This window comes from Anopheles coluzzii, chromosome 2 (genome assembly GCF_943734685.1).
Source record: "Anopheles coluzzii chromosome 2, AcolN3, whole genome shotgun sequence".
NCBI lineage: Eukaryota > Metazoa > Arthropoda > Insecta > Diptera > Culicidae > Anopheles > Anopheles coluzzii.
In genome coordinates this window covers 42,808,679-42,827,213 of record NC_064670.1, presented here as the reverse complement: position 1 = coordinate 42,827,213, position 18,535 = coordinate 42,808,679, and the positions used below count along the sequence as shown (strand labels likewise).

General features: G+C 45.1%; 4 protein-coding genes across 8 annotated transcripts in view; 3 read left to right on the top strand and 1 right to left on the bottom strand.

Moving 5' to 3' along the window:
• Window positions 1-199: 199 nt before the first annotated feature.
• LOC120948816 (uncharacterized) lies at window positions 200-9,892 on the top strand. 5 transcript variants are annotated; one of them, XM_040365544.2, is made up of 5 exons: window positions 200-943; window positions 5,420-5,630; window positions 7,215-7,501; window positions 8,312-8,439; window positions 8,514-9,892. In XM_040365544.2, the coding sequence occupies exons 3-5, from the start codon at window positions 7,228-7,230 to the stop codon at window positions 8,778-8,780; spliced, it is 669 nt and encodes a 222-aa protein (XP_040221478.1). In that variant the 5' UTR covers window positions 200-943; window positions 5,420-5,630; window positions 7,215-7,227; the 3' UTR covers window positions 8,781-9,892. The 5 variants fall into 5 exon arrangements, with proteins under 5 accessions (XP_040221478.1, XP_040221479.1, XP_040221477.1 ...); XM_040365545.2 differs by having other exon boundaries at window positions 5,420-5,634; XM_040365546.2 differs by lacking the exon at window positions 200-943 and adding an exon at window positions 966-1,355.
• Window positions 3,335-18,535, bottom strand: part of LOC120948809 (uncharacterized) — a 192,603-nt gene continuing 177,402 nt past the window's right edge. Inside the window, exons 8-11 of the mRNA XM_040365536.2 lie at window positions 14,418-14,543; window positions 14,035-14,199; window positions 12,997-13,111; window positions 3,335-4,796 (exon numbers count right to left, since the gene is read on the bottom strand). Coding sequence (XP_040221470.2) covers window positions 4,183-4,796; window positions 12,997-13,111; window positions 14,035-14,199; window positions 14,418-14,543 — 1,020 coding nt within the window. The 3' untranslated portion in view covers window positions 3,335-4,182. The remainder of the gene's footprint in view (window positions 4,797-12,996; window positions 13,112-14,034; window positions 14,200-14,417; window positions 14,544-18,535) is intronic.
• LOC120948817 (uncharacterized) lies at window positions 10,522-12,733 on the top strand. Its single transcript, XM_040365548.2, has 4 exons — window positions 10,522-10,716; window positions 10,930-11,138; window positions 11,254-11,449; window positions 11,530-12,733. The coding sequence occupies exons 1-4, from the start codon at window positions 10,674-10,676 to the stop codon at window positions 11,811-11,813; spliced, it is 732 nt and encodes a 243-aa protein (XP_040221482.1). The 5' UTR covers window positions 10,522-10,673; the 3' UTR covers window positions 11,814-12,733.
• On the top strand, window positions 15,790-17,224 carry LOC120948814 (putative mediator of RNA polymerase II transcription subunit 12). The gene is made up of 3 exons (XM_040365540.2): window positions 15,790-16,019; window positions 16,181-16,828; window positions 17,011-17,224. The coding sequence occupies exons 1-3, from the start codon at window positions 15,971-15,973 to the stop codon at window positions 17,115-17,117; spliced, it is 804 nt and encodes a 267-aa protein (XP_040221474.2). The 5' UTR covers window positions 15,790-15,970; the 3' UTR covers window positions 17,118-17,224.

Here is an 18,535-nt window from a genome sequence, read left to right as displayed (position 1 = left end):
ATTGACGTCTGGTCAATTTTTTCGCCGCTCAAAGGCTAACATTATAAATAGAAGCTTCTTTTAAATTGTAACCATGCAACGTTTTAATAAAAAAAATGTATAATAATAAACTTGTTAAGCTGTACAACTTCCTTTTTTATGATTTTCCGTCAACACTGAGTCATATGAACCACATAGACCACTGCCTAACGTGGCGTGGTGTATTTCCCTGGCAATGACAGCGTTTCTCAACCATTAGTTAATCCGTAGCTTTACAAAGCCATGGATTAGCTTATGAACGATTAAAGTTTATATTCCTAATTGTAATAAAATCTGAATTTAGCGTTCTAGAGATGAAATTGTCTGTGTTTGAGTGAAGTTGGAAGAAAAATCTTCCGTATTCCTTTCCCTCCGTGTAGCCTCATAACGAATGTTGATTCAAAACAGAACCTGCGGTGGTAGTGGTAGTGTGTTTTCTTTCCCACTTGTCAAGCCGTGTAGCACCACCACCACTTCGTTGCGACTAAATTCACCACGAAGAAGGTGGAACAAAGCGAACGGCCATGGTTGTGTGTGGCAACGTTGCAACATAACTTAACAACCCTCATCCCTTGCCTTCCCACCCTCACTGGTCCGACAGGGCGCGTTCGGGTGTTTCTGTTGGCCGCTTTTCAACCCCCTTCACACTGTTCGCTTTACAGACGCACGCACACACGTACGGTCATTACGTGCGGGGTACGGGCGCGGACAGGTTTTACTCGCCAAACAGTCAGCCAGCCAGCCAGCCAGTTTCATCTCACAACGACGCGCGTATTCGTCTCACGTTTTGGACAACGACGACGACGTCGACGACGACGACGGCCAAGACGGCAACTTCTTCTCATTCTCACGCGCAGTGTGGCGAAGTAATGCAACAAAATTCGGAGCTTCTATCTGGGCGTGCCAAGACCACCACAACAACAGTGTAAGTGTTCCGAAAGGTGTTTGATAAGAAACGTACATTGCGAGCCTCTGTGTTCCGGATCCTCGGTTTGGGTGGGGTGGGGTGTGTGTGTGTGTGGGAGAGTTTGGTGCTGTTCCTAGGTGTGGTGCCCGTGTGTGGTGCCCAGCGTCGTGCGTGTTTCCGATTGTTCCTCGGTGCCTCCAACCATCGGTGCCATTAGATGCTGCCGTCGCTCGTAACCAACACCCCAACGACAGTGTACGGTGCACGGTGACGGTGACACGATATTGGTGCAGTGGAAATCACAATCGAACGGCGTTGCTCTGTGTGTGGCTAGGTGACGACGAAGAGTAGGCGCTGTCCCGTCGAAGAGTGCTTTCGCGGTCCGCGGTGCATCGGGCTACATCATCGGCGTTAGTGCGCTGTGGGTTGTGTGAGTTTGGTTGGGATCTACTGTAGTAGCAGTGGGTTGTGTTACGACGCCTCTTGTCCCTTGGGCGGAGATTTATCGTGCGTGCTAAAACCAGAACATTTCTCAAGGAATTTGCCTACCCAGAGCAGTTTGTGTGCGTGTGTTTGTGTGCTTATACATGCCAAAGTGCCTTTTAGTTGGCTTCCTCCGTCGCCCGTGTGTGACTCATTGCGAGTTAATTAGGAAGAACTCTACCCCGTTCTGTGTCATCGAGAGTGCGATCACAAATTGTCTCTGCTCCGTGAATAACAACGATCGTGATGAACAAACAGTTTTACGATATCAAACACTACGTCCATTCAAGGCAATGGTCGACGGTGGCATTTAACAGAGACAAACGCCAAACACCATCGCGTAATGTGATCATCACCATCGCCGTCTAGGGAGGGGCTCGCGCTATTTAAAAAAAGTTCCGTTCTCAACCGTACCGACGAAGACAGCAAAGACGGGGTGAAGAAGATAAAACACTTTGAGAATGCCGGTACCTCATAACACCCTTCCACGTACGGACAAATCCAATCGCGCCGCTACTGGCGGGATTACCTTTCAAATGTACTTTTAATACGCGGTTGCTTCGATTGATCGGTGTGTGAAAAATTATTGGCCCAATCGTCATTAGGGCGAAGCGCCACCAGCGAGCCCCTTGGTCCTGCCCGAAGCGCAACAGTTGGCAATCGCAGCAAACAACAACACAACCGCGTTCGGTGGTTGGCCGTCCGTTGATGATGATGAGCATGCTGAAGTGCTGTGCGATTGCCACCTGCAAGCATGCTTTCCCGAGCCCCGTGCGCCAACCTAAATGGGGCGGTTTATATTTGCCACAAGCAAATACTTGGGTCGTTCGAGCGATGATCCTCGAAACGAGCCGAAACCGTTCAACAACAATAAACGCTGATCGGCACACAGGCAGGTTTTTAAAGTGGGAAAAACCCCACGGCCCAAAACTGCGATGGAGGCTCGCCCGCTCGAACCGCGTTGTTTGCACACTCCAGGAATGGTGGTGTAGCGGAAAAACAGAAGTTGTTGTTTGGCCATTCCCATCCCGGTGGCATGCAAATACAGCACCACTCCTCAGGATGCCGGGGCACCAACGCTTCCAGGGGATAACGGAAAAAAGTGGGACATTACATCTTACTTCAGTGTTTGTGAGTGACTAATATGCCAAATTCGATCTGCAGCACGCGGAACGAAACATTGTTAAGCCGTCACACAGTCTACAAGTGTGCCACACAGCTCACCGAGAGCGCCACAGCAAACAGTTGCTTCCGGTGGTTAAGCTGTGGACTGGTGATGTGTTCTGTGGAGCGCACTCACGACTCCGATCCGACACGGGCAATTGTTAGTCCGTATGCGACTCCGGCAAAAGCCGAACTACTAGTTCTGCTCGGAGTCGGAGTCGTCCGGAGTCCGCTGGAGTCGACCGGAGTCGACCGTAGTCGGTGTCATTCGGAGTCGTCCGGAGTGGACTGGAGTCAACAGAAGCTGTCCGATGCAATGTGCTTGTGATCAGGCATTTCATTTCGTTGTTTTTTTGTTTTACTTTGTGCGTGCACTTCGTAAAATGCCTTTGTTTCGAACTCCAGCCGACTCTGGTTGTTTCCGGACGAATTCGACTCCAACTGATTTCAGAGGACTCCGGCTCTCTATGACCCCGGCCGGCTCCGGGCGACTCTGGACGACTCCGGACGATTCCGAACGACTCCGGATAATGCTAGACGGACCTACCTTCCGGAGTCGATTCCGAAATGATTGGAGTCGCATCGGAGTCGCCAACTTTCCCCATCACTACTGTGGACCACCGCTTCCCATGATGTTTAATATGAAAGCTTTTTTGTTTTGCCTCCCCAATTGCGGGACCACAGTATGCCCACCTATGTGTTTGTATGTGTATGTGTTTGGCCACGAGAAAGATGTTTCGTTGTTAAAAGTACAACACAATCGTTGTAAAGAGCGCTTAAGCCCGCTGCTAAGCTAATTGGGTGCAACATTCTGTGCCGTTTGTTAGCACTTTACTCGAACAGTTGCAGCTCGAAAGCATTTAGCAAGCATTTTATTTAAGAGTAAATTAGCATACTTCCTTTTGAATCTACTTATAAAATACGCGCCCGTCCGGCAATCGCAGGTAGACAGCGAAGGGTTGTTACTGTTTGCTGAACAGGTTGAATGCGGCGGTGCAATGCATACGACAGGAATTGTTAAACGCTTTCCTTACCCACTTGCTATTTAAAATCTAACATTTTAAGATAAACATTGTCTGAATGTCGCGGGAAGGTAGTGTGTGTTACACGATTTTTTTTTATCGCCATAGGGGCGGCAGTGGTGTGCATTTTCATTCCGCCAATGATCAGTTGATCATTCTCGCGATCAGTTCCCAGCGCATAAGAATGCAACGACGTGTGAAAATGCCACTTGCTTTGTGATTTTAAAATGCTTTGTACGCGTTTTTTCTCTCCATCTAAATTGCACAACCACATTGCTAGAAACGATAGAACTTAATATAAATCTCGTCCTATGATCGGAATCTTGAAAGCTTGTAGAGGGTTCCAGATTGGCTCAGTACTGTATTTGGCCTTGCCGTAGCTCACAGCGGCCGAAAAATACAGTCGCTACCATGTGGTAATTTCCTACACCTACCTTTAGTGTAATATGTCCTTAGTCTTCATACTATCCCACTCTCTTACTGGTGGTCGTTTTCATGTCGTTAAAATGTTAACCTACTTTTGTCGGCATGGCTCGTAACGCACGGCACAAAAAAAAAGTCAAGCCACATCTCCCACCCACCAAAGTATTAGTCAAGCGAACGATATGGAGCGCCCGCCTCATTTGCCCAGCAAGGATGCGTGCGGTCAAAGTATTGGTCCGCGACGGCACTGCGCGCCTGCAAAGCGCAGCCGGCCGCCTCCAGGGCCACATTCACGCACACCGGCTCCGTGCGACCGGCGAGGGCGGCCACAATGAATCCGCTCGTGAAGCTATCGCCCGCACCGGAAACGTTCACGATGCGGGCTAGCTTCGGAGCGGGATAGAAACGCCCGGAACCGCCACCACCTTCCGGCACTGGGGCGTATTGGTGGAACGGGTTGAAAAAGGGCACCGTGGCCGCGGTGCGACGAAACACGGCAACACCATGATGGCCCAGTGTTACCAGCACGTGATCGATAGTTTCATTCACAAACTGGCCGAGCGGTTTAACGTCTGCCAGCAGCTCGTCGAGCGTCGCGTACTCGTCCATTAGCTTGTGCGGAACTGGACCGGCATAGTGTAGGGCCTGCGCAATTTCGGCCAGCTCGTGAATGTTGGGCGAGATGAACTTGACGGCACGTTTGGCGAGGCCCGCCAGTTTGGCATTCCGGGCGGCGAATGGTCTTGCCGCAATCCGCATGTCCGTGGGTTCGAAGAACACTGCAATGTAGAGGAAACGGAGAAGGGGAAAGCACGGTTAGTAAGGTGTATTATTTTACGCTTTAAAAAGGTGTTTTCGATCACACTCAACATAATACATTCGGGAAAGAGCTTTGCGTGCTTGACTCATGCGGTTTTCGCCCGTGTCACGGACGGTTGCAGTGAGCCCGAGGAACAATGGTGCTGCGACGCGAGCCGACCCGGGAGCGCAGGCGGTCAACAATTTGTGGTTGGGTATGTGCGGTACAATCTTTTGTCACACCGTCAGCACCGTTGCTTGCGCAGCCAAACAGAGACTGGGGAGAAACAATGCTATCGTTGTCATAAGCCGCGGGACAATTTGGCTCCTCGGCCCTCGGAGTGGGTCACACGTTCGCGCACCGATATGCACCGACCGTTAAACAGCGTATTTGTGTCTGTGTGTTCTATTGTCACGCTAATTGCCAGGTGTGATTAGAAGACAATGGGGAAGTTTTTTTTTTTTTGGGTTTTGCCGTTTTCTTCGTTTTGCCGTTTGCTCACAAGGACATCCTTGGCTTATCCATACGTTTGATCTCCTCCGATGTCTCCGCGTGTGTATCCCCCGGTGCATTACTCCAACTTCCTCTTCTCGTCCACACCAGGTGCCGCCCGCATGTAAGCAAGTAAGGGGCTGAGCTTGATTGACTGTTTCACCAAAGAAACGCATTCAGTCGTCCCAAGGATAGCGGTAGTAGTTGCCAGCGGAGCGCTAACTAATAGTGTGTGCGCTCGCCCGAATCGGAATACCCGGTGAAGGTGTAAAAAGACCTATAGACAAACGGACCACTATTTGCCGTCTCAAACCCGCCAGCTGTGAGTAGCGTCAGGTGCCACCCTGGCAAAGACAATTGTGCATTTCCCTGTTGCATTTCTTTACATTTCTACAAACAGTAGCAGAAGTCAAAATGCATGCCCCTCATACAAAAGCTTTTCATCCTCTCCCGCCCGTAGTATGCTTCCCGCCTTGCTTTTATAAACCTTAGCTTCCCCCTTTCTTAGCTTCCCTGCGCATGTTTGCACCTAAAGCTTTCATCTACGATTTGCGCCACTTCAAAATAATGCCACAGCGTAATGACGCCTGTTATGAAGCTAATTTCCCTTTCCAAAGGTATTACCCTGGGTAGATAATTGTGCTTATTTATCGTGCGACAAACAGTGGCGAAACAGTGCTTAGCGACCAGTGTAGGGTTCGTTTTGCGTTTCCCTTGCGGGTTGCTTTTGCCACAACGTTCTAACTCAAAAGGAGCGGAAGTTACGTTACAACACCGCATCGATGTTCGTGACGAACGATCATTTTTTTACTGCTAATAATCATAATACGCGTTGAGGTAGTGGAGGAAAGGGACGTTTTTCTCGAAGGTGAAATTTTCAGCACTTGTCTTTGGAGAGGAAACCGAAGTTGTTTGTTCATTTGAAACAAAGCGCAAAGCAAATCATTCACATACCGACACTATGATCAACTAGTTAACTAGCAGCCAATATAATCGTAACGGCTATCGATAGTAAAGTGAATCTTTTTACCTCCTGCACCACCATGTGTGTGTCACATTGTCAATCAAACAACTTTACCGACCTTAAAATGCATATACTTATAAATGCAAATAGTTTTAATGTTTCACATACCAATCATGAAACAACCTGTAATGTTGTAGCGATCTGACACTACTGTTCTACCACCCTGTCCGCACATCGGTTTCGTCTTCCAGATGGATTCGTATGATTACCATTAAACTGCATACCATTTGTTAGTACTGCTTGGCACTGCTCTCTTATCAACCCTTTACCTTCACCCTAGTGTAATGCAATTATTGCAAAACTTTCACCTAATGGCTCAACCCTCCGTCCATTGCTAGCGGAACGTTCGTGAGAACTCAGGGGCACAGCAAGAAGTTCTTTAGCGTGTCGTCGATCGGCAGGGCAACAGGTTGGATTGCTGCTGCTGCTGCTGTACGGTAATGGTCGGGTAGTTTCGTTTAAGTTAGGGGTACGACCGTTCCCAACAATGACAGAAGGATAACATTTTTGCACGGAACACTCGGTTGGCAAAGCAAAGAGAAAGAACTCATGTCTGAAGCACTTTGAATGCATGCTAATAGAAAGAGGGGCGTCTTATAGCGGGGGCTTGATTAAGAATGCACTTCCTCTTCTGCGTTATGTACTTGTTTTTGCCGACACAGTTGACTGAGAAAAGCGCAAGGGTGCGGCAACTACACCTGTGCACCTTACAGAGGTCAAAAATTTAAAAATATTTCTCGCTTCGCTTCTGCAAAACCCATCCGTCGCCTAAAACTCTGATTTTCATTCATTTTTATTTGCTCCATTTTTTCCTTGTACGATTTATCTACGAACGAAAAATTAATCGTCGTTTTTTTGCTCTTCTTAATCGTGACAATTCAGTGATTTAGCTACGATGAAGCGTCGCTCGCTGTCGGGCAACTGTGGCGTTGGCGTGTTCGTGATCGCGCTGGTGACGGTGCTGGTTGCGTTTGCCACGCCGAGCTGGCTGGTAAGCGACTATCGCATTACCGGCGCCAAGCTGGACCGGTTGGGCCTGTGGACGCACTGCTTCCGGTCGCTGCCAGACGTGAACGATGACTACCAGCGTCGCTTTTTCGTCGGCTGCCGTTGGGTGTACGATCCGTTCACGACCGGATACGACGAGATACGCGGCTTTCTTATTCCACGTAAGTATAGTTGTGTACTGACGGCAAGTAAGGTCACCATTTAACCACGAACAGGACAAGGAACACCCCGGCCCGATAGACGTTTGCGGAAAGCGGAGATGCTTTAATTGAACTAATTAATAGTAGCGGTTCCGCGTGGATAGACCGATCAATTGTTGACATTGGCGGGCAGCCGATGCTCGGCAGAACCGTGCATCCAGTGAGTCATGTTGGAGCGATTTAACAATTCGCATTGCAGCGAGGAGGAGGGGTAATCACGTGCTATGGACCCACCGAGCCGAGCATCTATTCTTCTATGTGGCGAGGGTGTTAGAACGTAAAATTGAACAACTCCGGTCACGAAACTAATGCGCGCGTGTTATGAATTGGAGGAAATTCAGCTGAAAATGGTTAACCACAGAAAAATTGTTCTGTTATGATTTTTTTTGGTTGGTTGCCTTTTGTGAGAAGGAGTTTGGTGGTAACTGCATGCAACCATTAGGTTTTCATATGAAACACGCGATGTCCTACGTTTAATAATTCAATTCACATTGATAAATGGTGTTTTTTGTTTGTTTCATATTTCAATTATTTTTACAAACAATGAATTAATAATTGCTTGTATTACTAGAAAAAATCTATTTTTTTTTCAATTGATTTATTGCGTTTTCTTCAGTGATTCACTGTGCATGTTTCTCGTCAATAAATTTTCAGCTAAAACAAGTTTTTTCATCCTTGATTTACAGCAAAAGATTTACTTGTCCAATTCATGCTAACACGAAAAACACACAAAATCTCAAAAGTAATGGTGTATGATTTACTCTATTTCAGCGTTCATGGTGGCCACCCAATTCTTCTACACGCTCTGTGCCATCGGTGTAATATTGGCGATGGTTTTGGTGCTCCTGTACTTCCTGTGTGCCGGACCGGACCAAAAGTTCTTTGTCAAGCTTATCAAGGTACAGAAATGATTACGACTTGAGTGATTACTTCCCATGCTAATCTATTGTTCGACTTTCCTTTACTTAACCAGGCAATCAGCTTCATTACACTGGCGGCATCGATCTGCGGCAGCATCGGGGTGATCGTGTTCGCCTGCTTCGGCAACAAGGACAAGTGGATGCCGGAACATGCGAACAATTGGTTCGGCTGGTCATTCATCCTGGCGTGCATCGGTGTGGTGGCGTGTGCCGTCGCATCCTCCCTGTTCTTCACCGAGGCACACGTGCAGGCACGCAAGCGGCGACAGCTGAAGGAATCACAGACCCAGTTCCAGATGGACAGTGAATCGAAAGCATAAGTCGCCTTACACCACACACACGCACACACATGCAAGCACGCAATAACCGCGTGTCCCCATCTCGCTACGACCGCAGCAAAACGTTCGACCAGCGCACAACACATTGTATGACGCACAAACTATGCGTACCAATCATAATCCCATAATCCCATCGATCGAGTTCGACTTCATCATCGCAAAGTACAACAGTTAACAACGGGGAAGCTCTGAATCGTGCCGAACTGCGGCCAGAGTCGTGACGAAGGGGCGAATGGCGTTTCAGCAGATCCGCAGTGAGCGAAAAGGAGCAGCTATAGGGAAAAGCGGCGTACCTAGTATATAGGAAAGATTAGTCTGTTGTGCAAGGCAATCTCAATCAGCGTACCGTCCAAGCTGAAGCTATTCAAGTGTCTTCTACTGTTTTTAAAAAGCTATATTTTTGTAGTGTATGTCTTAATTTTACGTTTCCACGGAACAGCATCCGTCCATTTTTAGTATTACTTGCACTTCCGTTTTAGCGGTTCGACTATTTCCATGCTCGAAAGTTGTTGCCAATACGAAACAGAATATGATTATGTAATGTATAAACGTACTAATCTACAACCGAAAGGCGTGTGCTTTAATTGCCTTTAGGTTTGTAGCGGAATTGCATTTGAAAGATTTTACTGTACCCCATATTCGTAGATAAAAAAGAACCGCATCACCATAAGCAATGCAGCAGCAGAAGTTGCTTGTAAAAGTTGCCTTAAATAAGATAAACAAGCAAATATTTTGATTGAAAGCAAACACACCACATTCCTACGTTCACACGTACAGGAAAAGAAATTCAAGAGCTTAACACTGATCCTAACATTCCATTGCGAAACTTTGGAATCTCGATAAACGAATACAAATTTTGTAGAATAACAACGAATCACTCCAAAACGACGAGAATATTGGGTACGATGAGAAGAATGAGCAATATATAAAGCTTGGTAATTGTTTTTACAATCAAATATGATCGGTAGCGTGGGAAAAAGTAGCAAAAAATGTAATGTGTTCAAGGTAGAGAGAAAGGTTTTTAAGTAACAATCAAATTTACTGCGAATAAAATAATTCAAGACGGAATAATAAAATTTATAAGAAATACCAAATGCAGTTCTTTTCTGTGAATTGAAAGAACATTGAAAAATACAGCAAAATACATAAAATTATTTAACTAAAATGTTATTATGCTGAGCCGGAGTTTCATGAAACTATCCCGGGAGTTTTATGCAATTTAAAATGCACAAACTAGAAGCACGTGTTTGCAAAAGATACCTCTTTAGTGGTGGTCTCCAACCTGTGGTTCGTGACGTTAACAGAAGTGGTCCGCGAAAAAAAAAGATTTTGCAAAAAGAAAAGCTTATTACGATACATATCGTGCATTTGTTTTTCCACAATCAATATTAAATTTTCAACAGGCAATATCATAACTGAACATAATTTTGAACATAAACATAATTTTCATTAAAGAAAAACTTAACTGAACTAAGCCTACAAAATGATTGCCCTCAATAGATGTGGGCCGCGGCAAATGTATTTTCAAAGCCAAGTGGTCCGCCATCCTAAAAAGGTCGGAGAGCACTGCTCTAGAGGACCACGCCTGTTTAACAACGTTGCATTTGAATTTACCACCCCCATCAGCCGTCAAGTTGGCAGCCATGGCAATTACTGTTGTGACATTTCATCCCCTGACAGTTGTCAGATCGATAGTGAGCAAATCTTCTCACGCAAAAAGGGAGGAGCTGCTCACTGTTGACTGCTGTACACTGCTTGGTCGCGGTTCCGTGGTGTTTGCATGGTGTTTTGTTGTGCAGTCTTTATTATAGTTAATTTTGTCACCTTTTTTGCATCAAATTTCGTTTCACTATCATCCTAGTGCCTTCTGCTGCGATGTCGTCGACGGTGGAAAAGAATGAATACCCGAAAGCATCTAGTAAGTTTGCTAATTTGATTGGCATTTCCTATGCAAAGGAATTCTAAGGGGGCCTCCGGGGCTCGCCCTTATTGCATCCGTGCACAGCCCCCGATGCTAGTGTAAACAAATGAAGTGCACCTGATAAAACGTTACCAAACATTTTCAAAACATGTTGTTAATGAATTATTGGACAGCGCCTAATATTGAGCAATGTTCTCTGCTCCCCTACAGATGCTTTGGTGATTGGTGCGGTGTTGTCATACGTCGCGGCCGTATTTCTTTTGATGAGCTTTTGCTCCCCGTACTGGATCGTGTCGTATCCGGAATCTTTCAGCAGCTTCAAAAATATGGGACTATGGGAGTACTGTTTCCGTGATTTCACCTATCCGTACTACCAGTTTCCTAAACAGTTCAACGGGTGCCATCATATCTTCAGCGAGGTACGTCTAATGAGAACGATACATGCGATCCAGCAGCAGGCTAATGACGCGTGTCTCGTCTCGCGCTGTTAATTAACATTTTGCTTATGTTCTTGTCGGTTCGACTTTCGTCTAGGAGTACTACGTCATCAGGGAATACCTGCTGCCGGGATGGTTGATGGTGGTGCAGGGATTCGTAACGATTTCCTTTCTGTTTACGTTCGGTTCGCTCATCATTATGGCCTGCGAGATTGTCAGGTGGCCGCTTAAGTTTGTACTGCGCTACGAATGGTTGCTAAGCAGCATTTCATTTGCCGGAATAGCATCTTCCTGTAAGTGAGCTTCTACCTGGCTATGCATTCCGTGCGACAAAGGTTCGATGTAATCAGCACATTCTTTTTCCCATTTGTAGCATTCTTTATGTTCTTAGCCGTGGCCATTTTCGGTGGAAACGCTTACCGGCGCGATTGGTTGATGTACCCCAAGTTTAATGTCCTGTCGTGGTCGTACGAACTGGCCGTAGTATCGTTTATGATTCTCGGGCTCGCTGCACTGCTACTGTACAAGGAATCACGCAAGTCATACGAAATGCGACGCGAGGCGAAGAATTTGGTCATGCAGATGCAGATGCACGAACCGGGATACCATCCATCGCACCACACTAGCCGAAGTCTGCACAGTGGTGGCTATATCTAAATGGGCTGAGGTTCCTGCAGCTCGAACGCTACCCATCCCATTCATATCCAATATGTATGCTACCTCTCTGGTAACCGCACAGCAAAAGGGACTATACCCTTCACCGTCATATCAACGTTCGTACAGTGTATGTCTTTAAATGTGGAAGCGTACGCAAAGCAGAACGTGACACTTCCGTATGCACACATGTATTTTACCAATCGTATTCAACGTAGTAATCTCACCTTCCTTAACAAGTGCCCGAATAATTGGAAAACTTCAAAGCATCATCGAACACGCGTGGCCTTAAAATAATTGTCTTTTTTCGTAGCATAACTGAAAGGCACTGCCATTGAACAAGTGCCTGGAGCAATGCAACGCGGAAGCAAAAAATGCGCACCCTCTTATAGCTGTAATCGTAACTATTTGTATGCTTTTATGCGTAGCTATTCGGTACATCCGTCCGTCCGCAGATCTATCTGTACGTAGCGTTTAGGAATTTTGAATTACTCTTAACTCGTTTATTAACATTTTCCGTCCCAAATCATAAAGACTCGTAAGTAAGATGTGTTTATCACACGAGATGGGCACAACTCTAAGCGAATATGCCCTTGTATTTGTTATATTTTAACAAACACATCTTTGGTCCATCGAAAGCAAACATTCTCAAGTATACATACTTTTTGACGTCCATATTTAATTGTATAATTCTGTAATTCTTTAAGATTAGCAAGACAAAAACAATTCGCCCACATTCCATCCTCAGTTGGCAGCGTATGAACATTTCTGCCACGTGATGTTTAGTTTGAGATTTTTGTTCGCACGTAGAGTGCACTAAATGCTCGGTGTAAAACTAAACAGCATATCAAAGGACCGGACCGGTAGAGCAGGGTAGTAGTGATTGTTGTAATCGAAATAAAACTTTGATAAATAAATGTAAACCAGTTGGTGGTTTTGCTTGTTTTGCGGTGAAGATATGAGAAAAAATGAAGCATTATCACACATTTCTACCTTTACTACCCATCACGCATTCGATTTATAAGTAGTACAAGATTGCTCATGAAATGTATTTCACTAATGGTTTTTAGAGGAGGGCTTGCTTTAAGGATTCTATTGTAATTGCTTTGTGCAACATGAAATATATTCAAATGTATTGTTTCTATCTTTTTCAAATGATTTATACAGGTAGAACAATGATACTCACCAGGTTTGTTGAATTGTAGACATTCTTCGAAGATGGTTTCCATTGCAGATTCGCTAACATTAGCATCGATGACAGTCATTGGTGACTGTTGGATCAATTGGCTGTGTGATTTGATCTTGATTTGCCCAATCCAATAAGTATAAAAAGGAAAAGAATAGCCAAATGAGAGGAGCTAGAAGTTAGATGTGTTGTACTCTAGTATATAATAATGTATTATTCTAATTTTTAGTAGAATTAGGTCCGGATATTCTATATAATTCGTCAACTCATACGACTTAACAACATGCCCGTCATGGGTTCAATCCCCAAATAGACCGCGCCGCCATACGTAGGACTGACTATCCTGCTATGGGGGGGGGGGGGGGGGGGGATCAATTAGTCACTGAAAGCCAAGCCCACAAGTGGGTACAGGCAGGCCTTGACCGACATCGGTTGTTGAGCCAAAGAAGAAGAAGAAGATTCTATATAATAATCTAAATTCTAACTACCATTGAAAAATACAGTAGAATTAATCTACGTCAGATTATTTTTTCTCCTCGTCTTAAACATAAGCTAAAGCTTTAGCATGCTGCTAAAAAACGCGAAAAAAATCCAGTAAATATTGAAACGAGGTATTAATTCCTACATAACCTACATATTTTATGCATTCGTCTGAGGGAGTTACAGTTCAGGGTCATCAGGCGTTTGGGGTTTGATGCACGAATCTGGCCTGCACACAAATTTGATGGATTTTTTTTCTATATTATTGTTTCTTTCGTTGTATCTCTCACTGCTATGCAGTTATGTGTAAATCAATTTGATTGATTTACGAAATAGATTCGCTGGAAGTATGCATTAAACTGAAGAGGAAGCAATCGAGGTTGATTGATTAATGATGTTTTGCAATATAGGTCAACATTCTGCATAGATTAATTGACCTAAGATGATGATGAATGCAAAATTATGCATTTTTCTGCAAACAGTGATTTCCAGTCGGAATGAAGTGCATTTGTTGAAATTGTTGTTTTGACTGACTGGGTGACCCTGAAAAGTACTTACCCAGTCCGTTGTAATCGCTTGGTGTGCCTCCATATCGCCCACCACTAGTCGACAGTCTCCCTTCCGATCGAGCAGCACCGAAAAGCTGGCCGTTGGGCAGTTGCCAAGCGTGATAATCGATGATGCGCAATGTTCTGGCAGCAGCTTACGAATGTAGGTCCCATTCTGTGAAGTTGGAAAAGCAACGATTTCAAGACGACAGTCGAAGGAAAGTGGGGAAAACAAAACCCGTGACCCCTTGCGACGCCATTTCAGCACAGCCCGGGTGGCAGGAGCAATTAGTTTTATTATTTTAGCATGATGTCTTTGGATGACACGCTGTTGCCGGATGTGTGAAAGGATGCGTCGCTTAGCCAGTGGTTGCCTCCGCTCACACTACTCACTTGATCGTTGCCAACCGCCGAAATCAGATTAACGTTACCATAAATTTTGTAAATCCCTTCGGCGATGTTCCGGGCCACTCCTCCCGCCGATGTGTCCTGCTTGGCATGGTACGTGGCCCCATCGAGCTGGAATGATAGGAAAAGCAAGCGTTGGTATACAGCGTTTTGACGAACGAAACAATGGGAATGGTTGTATCATTTCCGTTGCTGGAGGGACACTACGACCCGTCCGAGCGATACTGCTGCACATGAGTGGTGCATGTTAAGCACACAGAAGACACAAGCTGAATAGAGTATGAAGGAAGAAAACCGAGCCAGCAGTAATGCAGCGCTGTGTGTGTGTTGTGTTGTATCTCTAGGTCACGGAAATAAATCGTATAAATAAATGTCTTAATAATTACAACTCTGTCATGGATTGCGGCCGTATCTGGCACGAGAGAAACGGAACAAGATGAATATGATGTGTGCTTGGAACCGAATTTTAGTATGTTGGTTGAATAAACTGTTCCATTGTGCAGAAAGGAGGAGAAAAGTAGTTATGCTTCTAGTGATTTGTTATGTCGTATGAAATGTCTTATCTGCCAACTTCAGACTTCAGACAAAAAAGACTATCAACGTTCGGTATAGGATAAGTTTCTTGGGACAATTGGCTTGACCAGTTCAACTGATTATTACTGTAGGTGTTGAAGGAATTTTTATTAAACTATTCAAAAGCGTTAAAATATTTGACCCCCCGTTGCCATTTGACTTCATAATACTGAACTAATTTGAGTATCATGAGGTCCTGAGGACCTGTAAAATTATTTTTTTCTTATTATAGTACACCAACAGTACTAATCCACTATTTCTTGACCCGATCGGAATGACAGGACAACGCAACAATCCAGTGGAATGGACAGACGCCCAGGAGGAGGCACCCATAATCACCAGAGCATGTATTGGGCCATATCTTGAATAAGTGGACCGTTGTGTACGATGCTAACGTATTTAGTGGGAGTTAGAAAAATGCCATTGACTGGTTACAACACTTACAGAATCCGGAAATGCGATTTGGATGTCTTATCTGCCAGCCATGTACCGAGTGATCTGCTGAAGTGATTGAAAATCTGATCTGATCTTGCTCAAAAACCATTGATTTCAATTCTATGCTATTTAATAATCTTTCCACCACTTCCATTAGTTTCGTGTAATGTAACTTTTAGCTTTATTTTTCAGATAAAACGGGTCGTACATGACTTCTACTGAATGTAAACCATTGTTTTCCATTAAGAAAAACTATTTCGCTACATGCATTGCAAACCATTTTCACACAGTGCACTGTAGATCCGCTCAACAACGTACTACGACACAGCTGAAATCAATTCATAGTAGGCTTAGTGTCGACTGGCTGGGAACATTTCCATTTCAAAGTTCGAACCGTTCGGTCCAGCATTCGCGAAACCTTTTCAAATCCAGAACACCGTCGGTCCATTAGCGTTTTTGCCTTCTTTTTTTGGTCCACAAAGCACACACACACACACACACATCTTTTTGTCAAATTTTTTACGTGAAACATGAAACAAAATTCCTCTAAGCCCACGACGACAGTTCCGCCATCGAAGGGTAAGTAAACCGATGAGTTAATTAATTTGAACCCGTAGGCATGTTCTTCGAATACTTTGCGATGGTGCAAACCAACTGCGATGTGATTTCGGGCGTCCCCTCCAAAAAGAAACATGACTGGGGCTAGTGTGTACGTTGATATCTGATCTTTATGTTCTTAGCGGGAAGCCGTGCTTCGATGCAACGTGGACACCATAATCAGCAGGGGCAGCAGCAGCAGCAGCAGCAGCAGCAGATGGCTTTTCACCAGCAGCAGATGCAACCGGCTGCAGTAACGTTCCAGCAGCAAGCCTCGTATCAGCAGGCACCACAACACCATCACCTTCCCCATATGCAGCAACAGCCGATGGGGTGCATAGTGTTGCCGTCAGGCACGATGCACCAACAACCGCAGCACACCACGTACATGGCTCAACAGTCTGGGCTGCAGCCAAACGCGGGTAATTCCGCCGGTCCCATGTATGTCGGTTCGGCTATGGTCCAGCAAACATCTCCCCAAGCCGGACCGGCCGGCTTTTCGACATCGGCCCAACCACCGGTAGGATATCTGCAAACCACCCAGCACCAGCCATCGATGGCAGCACAGCAGGTACAGCAACGACCTAACTATCAGCCAACCGTGGCAGACTTTGTGGCAGGTAATGCTGTCGCTGCCGGCTACTCTGGTACACATCAACCGTACAAACAGCAACATCAGCAGTCGCAGTCAATGCCATCCTTTCAAGAAGCTCCAACTTCCTCGTACCCGATCCATATGCCGTCGGCCCATCATCCGGAAGGCTCAACGACGGAAGCTCATTATTTCTTCGGTAAGCGAAATTAAACATTGTCCACTGGTTTCACCAACCACTCACCGACCCACGCGCCAATCACGTTACTGACCGTGATTTATTCGTTTCCATTTCTTCCCACACTCTACCACATACGGTTGTTTCTTGAACGCCGGAATCCAACTGCCCATTGCGCTGGACGGGTAATTTTATTACCAAAGATGCGAACTGCACGATGCCGGTCGTACAACAACAGCAAGCCCCGTCAACGGTGACCGGATGCAGAAACCCGAAGTGTACTGGCTGTAAATCCTTTCGACACAACTAACAGGCCGAGGTTGATCAAAAAGACCCCAACACAACACAACAAGTGCCTGCTGACCGGTTGAGCAGGAAAATGGGCATCGAATAAATGTGTATATTCTTTTACTGAAAGCATATTAGCGTGCTGTAGTAGCGTCTGTGTCCTGGTTATGCTATTTTAAGCTGTGTATTTTTCACAAGCTTCCACGCTGTGTTCAACACACTGCATACACACCATTGCTTGTTTAAGTTAGGCCGTTACACATGTAACATTGTCGGATGCTTCTAGAAATGGCACTAATGGGAGTTCAACGACCCGGAAGTGTCGATCCGATGTCATTCTTATGTAAATTTTAAAAGAACCGGAACAATGTCAACTGACCCCCGCGGTGAGTTGCATTTCACGATGAAGGGGTAAGTAAGGCTGTTGACGCTTGATTTCCGTCGGACGCTTTTGGTCGGCGTCTCGCTTATTCATGGCGTCTTCCTTTGTCTCGTGCTAGGAAGGGAACAACTTCAGACGGGTGGAAAAAGACAAGCTTTATGGTTCACCGTGTTTAGGGCCTACCACGGAACAATCAATCAACCCCTTATGGGGTCTTGGAAACCTAAGAGTGTTTGGGAGGGCATGGTTGACGTGTTGAAACATGTTGGAAAAAACAACCAATCGATTGTTTTTTTTACAGATGGCAAGAAGATGGCTAGTGGACAATGTTTTCGGTGGACACAGTGATTGATTTGAGTGCGCTACCGGGAACGACAGTGGGTGTTGCTTCCTTCGACTCAATAACAGGGCTGCTTTTTGAAGACGTTAATCGATACGTCGTAGTTAAGTGGTTCAGATATATGCATTTAACATTATAGAAAAAAGCAAATTGTTCACATACATAATACAAAGAACAAATATATATGAATACAAAATAGAACCAAATTAAATTAAGTTGCTCCAACAATTATTAGACATAAAACATGCACATGGATGGGTCCTTATAAATACAAACCGCGAATTTTTACTTTGATATTAAACATTGGCAAACAAAAAATCGCAATGAACAACTTACAGTAACCTAGTAATGATAAATGTGATATTCCGTTACACACAGCTATCAACTTTAAGATGATTCATAAAACAATGCAAAACACAAACTGTTTTTGATTCTGTCTTTTTAACCGTTCGTCGATCTACTTTGTTACAAACTAGCGCAATAGCATCAGTCCATCCATGCAAACATGCATAATTAACGTGTTGAAAATATTCCAAAACTGAAAACTGCATATTCTAGCAGCTGAGTTTTATTGTGGTTCATGCATAATGCTTCACACAAGCAAACCGATTGCTGGTTCGCATTCGTGCAGTTAAATTGGAAATCATGGGAATGCTCTTTTGCCTTTGGCTAAAGTTTTTGCTTCACTTTCGTGTGCAAGTAGTCCAGCGAACCGCAT

Bases quoted from the DNA above. Each gene is read 5' to 3' on its own strand.
- LOC120948816 (XM_040365543.2), top strand. From the start codon at position 888: ATGCAACAAAATTCGGAGCTTCTATCTGGGCGTGCCAAGACCACCACA. The intron at 7,502-8,311 runs GTAAGTATAGTT...ACTCTATTTCAG, and splicing joins ACGCGGCTTTCTTATTCCAC to CGTTCATGGTGGCCACCCAA. The intron at 8,440-8,513 runs GTACAGAAATGA...TTACTTAACCAG, and splicing joins TCTTTGTCAAGCTTATCAAG to GCAATCAGCTTCATTACACT.
- LOC120948817 (XM_040365548.2), top strand. From the start codon at position 10,674: ATGTCGTCGACGGTGGAAAAGAATGAATACCCGAAAGCATCTA. The intron at 10,717-10,929 runs GTAAGTTTGCTA...GCTCCCCTACAG, and splicing joins TGAATACCCGAAAGCATCTA to ATGCTTTGGTGATTGGTGCG. The intron at 11,450-11,529 runs GTAAGTGAGCTT...TCCCATTTGTAG, and splicing joins TGCCGGAATAGCATCTTCCT to CATTCTTTATGTTCTTAGCC.
- LOC120948814 (XM_040365540.2), top strand. From the start codon at position 15,971: ATGAAACAAAATTCCTCTAAGCCCACGACGACAGTTCCGCCATCGAAG. The intron at 16,020-16,180 runs GTAAGTAAACCG...TTATGTTCTTAG, and splicing joins GACAGTTCCGCCATCGAAGG to CGGGAAGCCGTGCTTCGATG. The intron at 16,829-17,010 runs GTAAGCGAAATT...TTATTACCAAAG, and splicing joins GGAAGCTCATTATTTCTTCG to ATGCGAACTGCACGATGCCG.